Genomic DNA, 6,527 nt, shown 5'->3' with positions numbered 1-6,527 from the left:
AGGGGACAGAGGAAGCTATTGACGGACTGTCGCCGTCTCGGAGGAGCTTCTCATCTCGCCGCCTGCCCCACTGCAGGAAGCCTGCTCGCTGCCGGCGTGGAGCATGGAGCTGCCAGGCGCCAGGTGCCACCAGCCAGCACTGCCCCAGCAAGTGCTGCTCTGCTTCATGCTGCTTGCCGCCGCTGGGGAAGGTGAGGAGGAGGAAGGGGCATGATGCACGTGAGCTAGGCTGCAAAACGGGGCTCACTGCGGCACCAGGGACAAACCGGCTTGTCCCTGCAGCCAGGATGGGAGGCTCTGGCTGGGCAGTGGAGCAGGGACGTGTGGGCAGAGCTGGCTGGGTGGCTCAAGGCGCTCACAGGGACGGATGCCCAGTGGGAAGCAGCAGCCGCAGGACAACAAAGCTAGTGCTGAGGAGGGTTTTTGGCCTGTGGCGCGCTGTCTCTCTGCACCCAGCCAGGTAAACATGGCCCAGACTGTCCCAGGGCGCTGGTTCCCCTTTGCAGGCAGCGCTGCTGCCTGCTGGGTGCAGGGCCCAGGGTTTGCTCGAAATAAGCTTTCTTCCTCCTGGAGCAGCGCCCAAGAGCTGCATTCTGTCCAGACCTTCCCAGAAATGCAGCTTTTCAAAGCTAGTTTTCTCTGCTGAACAAACTCAGCACCTTTTGCCTGTGATTTCAGCTCAAAGCTGGAGCGACTGAGCCTGCAGTGGCCGGCAGCTCAGCGCCAGCTGCAAAACCTCCCCACTGACTGGCACAGTTAACCTAAGCCGTGCTGCACCGGCCCCACTGCTCGTACCAACTGCAGACAGTGAGCTACAATCACACCTTTGGACCACGGGGCAGATTTTGAGTCATTTTTTCCCTGAACTTGCACGCCCACGCCCCAGCACCTGCCTCTCTCCTTGCTGACGGTGCCGGGTGGCCGGGGTCTCCCACTGGACGCGCCACAGCTCGCCGCCACGCTTGGCCCTTCACAGGGTGCAAACTCCTACCTTGGAGACCAGCCCCAGCCAGCATATGATCGCCTCCGTGCAACAAACCTGGGCTACTTTTGTCCCTCCTGCTTTCCCATCCTGTAGGGAGGACCGGTTTGATTTTTTCCACCACAAACTTGTGCTCCTGAGCTGTTTTCTAGGGTGGAGAGGGCAGTCGAGCCTCCTGCTGAGCCACACAAGCGCCTGGGGGCAACACATCCCCCAAGAGCGCTGGGATAAAATTCGTCTGATATAACATATCTTTTGAGGCTTTGCTTCCAAATTTCCCTTTGGTTCCTCTTCTTGCAAAGAGAGGAGGCCAGGGCTCTGCCCAGGCTAGAGGAGGCACAGCCAGGATGAGCGTTCCCCAGGAAAGCGAGGATTTACCAAGGGAGAGGAGGACAACTAAACAAGTGAGACTCGGCTCCTAGTGCCTTCAAGGTGCTCACACCACCAAACAGCCCCAAAAGCAGCAGCTGTAGTTCCTCCTGCTCGAGGGTAGTCTGGTGCCAGGAGTGATGGGAAACAGCCCCAGGTGTGACCCATCAGGGCCAGAAGCCGATAAACAGCTCCTGGGGGCTAGGCCAGCTCTTTCCTTTCCTGGGGGAGCCCTGTTCTGGGCTTTCTTCTTTCCTGTGCAAAGCCCCAGCCTGCTGCAGGAAGCTGGGGCTGAGCAGAGCTCCTGGAGGCTGGAGCTTTCCCTGGAGAGGCAGCATGAGCTGGGCTGTGCCGGGGGGGGTGTGCATGGGTGGCATGCACAGGCAGCATGCATGCGCAGCATGCATGCGTATGTGGCCATGCTGTGCAAAGCTTGGGCACCCATGGTGGCTGGTGCTCACTTGGAGCTGCGTGCAGATAGGAAAAACCACAGGGCTGTGCGCACCCAGACTGGGTGGCCACTTGGGTTTATTTTAAGGGTTTTTTATCTCAGCTCTGCCAGAGCCCTTGACATCCGGGGCTGGTGTGAAAGAAGTGGGGGAGGCTCAGCATGGCTTCATGGCTTCTCAGTGGTCCAGCAGGCAACTGCCCCTCTCCTCCCTGGGCAGGGCTGGTAGGGAAGGAGCTGGGGTGCAAATGGGCCACCTGAGTGTATTATTGTAGGGTCTGCAACCCAACAGCTGGGCAGTGCAAGGGGCAGGTAGGGAGGAGAGGATGTTGCGTGCACATCCGTGCACTGTGAGGGCAGAGGATAGGGTGTGAAAGATAAGCAACTGGCTAGGGATGGTACTGTGCAGGAGCCTGGAGCCTGTTCCCAGTGGTGTTGCAAGCCCCCACCTCCTTTCTGGGGCCAAGGGGTGCCCCTGGGATGGGACAAAAGGGATAGAGATGGTGGGGCTGAGCTTGCCCAGGGGGATGCGTGTGGGGCTGCACCGGGGGAGCCAGCCTGCGGGTCTGGGGCACAGCCCTGCTCCACAGCGGGTGGCCGTGTACCCTCTGCTGGTGCCCTGGCTCCCTAATCCCCCCACTCAGCTCTTTCTCCTACTGTTTGCGAACCCCTAGGGTGCAAGGACATAGTGGCAGCTGTCGGAGGAGAGCTGTGGCTGGTGCCAGAGGAACCATCACTGCTCTGGGAAAGCATTACCTGGAGAGTGAGACTGGACAAAGGGGAGCGGCTCCGAATCCTGACAGCTAAGAGCAGCAGCGTAGAGCGGCCCCCAGTTAGTCGTTTTAGCCAGCGAGCCATCTTCCATCGGGGGACGCTCTCCCTGCAGATCAGCCTGGTCACGGAGGCAGACAGTGGTGTCTACGCTGCACACTTTGAGAACGCATCGAGCTTCGAGATTACCAGCTGCTTCTGTGTGTCAGTGCTGGGTGAGTAGTCTGGAGGCCGCGCTGCCACCGTGGTGTTGCCCCGGCCCCCCTCACCGCCTCTGTCCTTCCAGCGCCCGTCGGCCAGCCGGTGCTGGATGCGCGCGTGGTGCTCCGCGAGCACAGCTTGTGCAGCCTCTTGCTGGCCTGTGCTGTCCCCGGCACCCACAACGTCACCTACCGCTGGTCCCGTGCCAGCGCTGCCGGAGCCGTGGGGCACCAGTCCTCCCTGCAGCTGCAGCTCCGAAAGGACGCCAACCACACCGTCTACCACTGCAATGCCAGCAATGCTGTGAGCTGGGCCACGGCCAGCACTGATGTCGCAGCACTGTGCAGCCCCCCAGGTGATTTGCCCTCGGCTGTGTGAAAGGCTGGATTTTGGTCCTGGCCAAAGGGTTTTTTCCTGCCCACAGTGTGGTTTGGACACCCAGGGAGAGAGTCCCTTGCCCAAGCCCTGCTGTTGGCTCTTACCAGCCAGGTCCCTTTCCCGCACTGCAGGGTATTTGGGGGCAGTGTGATGGAGAACGTGCTTTGGAAGGGGCTCTGCCCCATATCGAAGGTTTCCCCATTTCTTCTGCCCTCGTTTCTCCCCAGGGTTGCTCCCCACTGAGCTGTGGTGGGCGCTGGCTGCAGCCCTGGGACTGGTGTTGGCCATCTCTGCAGCCCTCATCACCTGGAGGTGCCGGAGGAGGCGAGGTGAGGAGCTGTCCTGGGGTTGCTTCTCCTTTTTGGGCTGATGTGGGACAACACAGAACTTCCAATTTGCCATCAGGATCGCTCTTCCCATCTGATTTGTTTTGCTCAAGTGTTTCCCAAGGGCCAAGTCCCCCAGGGTTTGGAGCCCCTAAAACAGCAGTCCTCTTGCTCTAATTGCTTAAGGTCCAGCAGGAAATGCTGAGCAGCCGCTGACCATCTACGAGGAGGTGGGCAATGCCCAGCGCAGCCGTGACCACGTGAGTGCTGGGGCCTCTGGGCACCCCTGCCCTGTGCTGCCTCCCACCGCTGTCTAAAAACGTCTTTTCCCTGCTCCGAGCTGGATCCTTTAACCAAGCTGGGGCCCATTTTCCCCTGCAGAACGGGAGCAGTGAGGCTGCCAGGGTAGGAAACACCATCTACACCACGATCTGCTCCAAAACACCGGTAAGGTCAGAGTGAGCTCCCACATTGCGGGGCTGGGGAGGCACAAAAGGTCTGTGGCTGAGCTGGCTGCTTTAAATGTCCTGACTTTCCCTGTGCCAGGGGCCCAGCTGCCCTCGGGAGCCCGAGAGCCACACGATCTACTCCGTGGTGCAGCCCAGCAAGAGGGTGAGTTTCTCCTGCCGCAGCTCCTGGGGCCAGGTCTGCCCTTCGCCAGGGCATGGAAACCTTGGTCGCCTCCATGTCCGTAGGACACAGGTGCTCAGTGGGGTCCTCAGATACTCCCAAGAAGTCCTCCAGGATAGATTTATGGCCAAGCCGTAGAAACCTTTGCAGATCTCAGCAAACCGTGGCGGGCGAGCAGGAGCGTCTCTAAAAGCATATTCTTGCTCTGCTTCGCAGTCCCCTTCTGTCAAGAGGAAGAGGCTCGAGCCAGCTTTAACCTCCACTGCCTACACCGAGGTAATGGACCCACAGGGAGACGAGCCCAGCACCTCACTCCCTGGGCCCCCAGGAGCTAACATGGTCTTGCTGTTAATCCTGAGGGCAGCCTGTGTAAATTGGAGCACCTTGCTCCCCTTGTCTTCTCTCCCAAGCAGGAATCCACCCTCCTTGTTGCCTATCCCTGTTCTGTGCTGATGAGCAAATTTTTATTAGAAATTTTCTGCTAAGAAAAGCCCCTCGCAGGCCTGTTGCCTGCAGGATGAGAGCCTGGAAATACCATAGCCTCGAAGGAGGTACCCAAAGTGCCATGAGGCGTTCCCCACCCCTTGCAGACACACACTAAAAATCGCTTGTTTTCCTGCAGCTTGCAGAGACTTCAAGACGCTGGCGTTCCCTGCCGCAGACCTCGCCTTCAGCTCCCGTGGGCCACCACCTCTCCTAGCTGCCTCTGTTGCTTTGGCAAGGCCCCTCTTCTCTTCATGTGCCTCTTCTCCCAGAGCTTGGGGCGCTGGAGAAGACTGCCAGTGTCCCTGAGGATGCCCTGGGCAGAGCTTTCGGCCGGAGGCTTGCTGCCTCTGGGGACAGGAACGTCGCAGACCAGGCTTTCCCAAAGACTGCAGAGCCAAGCTGCACCTTGGAGGCTTCCTTCAGGAGAAGGAGAAAAGATCGGGTGACTAGGACCTCTTGCTGGAGAAGAGCGCTTTGAAATGCGTGTGATACGTATGTGTCTAGTGTGAGCATGATCTGGATTTTCTTTTTTTCCAGGTCTTGATAGGTTCAACACACCTTGGGAATTGTTTTAGGTGTGAATATAAGCTCAACTGCACAAGGCGACTGTGGTGTTTAATTGACTCTTTATAGTCTGAAACGTACCCAGGAGGGAGTATGAATCGCTTTATTCACAGATCAGGAGCCAAGGGGGCTCCTCGTGTCAGTCGACTTTACTGCAAAGTTGAAGTCCTGTCCCTGGTGTTTCAAGATTTGCAGGTGCAAGTCAAACACTTTGTGCACCGCAATGCAGGCGAATGCCAAAGGAGCCCAAATAGACTCTTCTCCCCAATTTTTTCTTCTTAGTTAAATCCTATCCCTTCACCTGGGATCAGCCCCTTGGGGAGCTGCTCAGGAGCAGTTTAGTGGGTCAAGACCTGGAGGGAGCCCTCAGCGTTGGTGCTGGGGCTTTGGCTCAATGCACTGGGCTCAGGACAGTCCAGTCGAATGCAGAGGAAGCAGCCTAAGCTCTGGCACAGAGAGACTAAAATCCGTCTGGGGATGTGGCGACTGTTGCACCCGTGAGCAGGAGCTGCAGCGGGCTGAGGCCGCCATCTCCAAACAGGCACTGGAAGCAGAGGACTAATTTCAGCCTCTTGCCAGAGCAACAGGGCTGAAATCCCAGTCCCTGTGTTTCTAGCGAGGGGGAAACATCCATGGAGCTGGAGCATGCGTCGGCGTGCTGGGCTTCATCCTGGCATGGTAATTTATGCTAATAGAGCTGTTTGGTGATAATTTGCTGTTAGCACTGAGGCAACAGTTTGCTTTCCCAGCAGTAAAGTTTGCTTCCTCATCACCATGGTACAATCCGGCACTGGGTCGACTGTGCCAGCACTCAGGGCCACTGTCTGGCTGGATCCGGCCTTGCGCCGGCGCTGCTTGTGCAATGGCCCGTTCACAAGAAGGTCTCGGTGGCACTGCCATTGACTCCTGGCTGGGATGGACGCGAAGTGCCCGGTGCTAGGATTACAGCGGGTCAGGGCCCAGCAGGCGCTGCTGGCGCCCTCCTTGTGCGTCCCTGGGTGGCGTGGGGGAAAGCAGCTGCTCCCTGCCGAGCTCAGCGCACTGGTTCGATGTCCCATGTATGGCTCAGTCAATGTCAAGCGGAGGCCCTGAAATACCTTAATTCAGGAACTAATTTGGCCTTAATGAAAATGTTTAATTTTAAGCATTCATGCTACTCATGGGGCCAGCGCACTTGGATTTCAGCACGGAGGGTTATGCATACATTTCAGTGCTGTGTCCAGAGGGTCCATCAGGGGCTGTGAGCATCGACTCAGCCCTTGGGGATGCTCCGTGGGATCCCCAGGAGGGAGCCTGGGGTGGCCATGTTCTTGCCGCAGCGTGGCGCCCGGGGCCTCAGACACATGACCCTCCTGCTTTCCGGTGGTAAATG

At 58.3% G+C, this 6,527-nt stretch overlaps 1 protein-coding gene across 8 annotated transcripts; it reads left to right on the top strand.

The window, feature by feature from the left end:
• CD244 (CD244 molecule) lies at positions 1-6,367 on the top strand. Of its 8 annotated transcripts, XR_011136600.1 has the most exons (10): positions 1-191; positions 2,474-2,785; positions 2,857-3,126; positions 3,377-3,478; positions 3,662-3,735; positions 3,857-3,922; positions 4,022-4,087; positions 4,322-4,381; positions 4,519-4,656; positions 4,728-6,367. XR_011136600.1 is itself a non-coding variant. In XM_068921993.1 (9 exons), the coding sequence occupies exons 1-9, from the start codon at positions 104-106 to the stop codon at positions 4,803-4,805; spliced, it is 1,116 nt and encodes a 371-aa protein (XP_068778094.1). In that variant the 5' UTR covers positions 1-103; the 3' UTR covers positions 4,806-6,367. The 8 variants fall into 8 exon arrangements, 5 of the variants coding, with proteins under 5 accessions (XP_068778094.1, XP_068778095.1, XP_068778097.1 ...); XR_011136599.1 differs by having other exon boundaries at positions 4,322-4,656; XM_068921993.1 differs by lacking the exon at positions 4,519-4,656.
• Positions 6,368-6,527: the final 160 nt, after the last annotated feature.

This window comes from Struthio camelus, chromosome 30 (genome assembly GCF_040807025.1).
Source record: "Struthio camelus isolate bStrCam1 chromosome 30, bStrCam1.hap1, whole genome shotgun sequence".
NCBI lineage: Eukaryota > Metazoa > Chordata > Aves > Struthioniformes > Struthionidae > Struthio > Struthio camelus.
The sequence above is the reverse complement of the archived record's forward strand: the minus strand, read 5'-3'. Positions and strand labels throughout refer to the sequence as shown.

Bases quoted from the DNA above. Each gene is read 5' to 3' on its own strand.
- CD244 (XM_068921991.1), top strand. From the start codon at position 104: ATGGAGCTGCCAGGCGCCAGGTGCCACCAGCCAGCACTGCCCCAGCAA. The intron at 3,479-3,661 runs GTGAGGAGCTGT...TAATTGCTTAAG, and splicing joins GAGGTGCCGGAGGAGGCGAG to GTCCAGCAGGAAATGCTGAG. The intron at 3,736-3,856 runs GTGAGTGCTGGG...TTTCCCCTGCAG, and splicing joins CCCAGCGCAGCCGTGACCAC to AACGGGAGCAGTGAGGCTGC.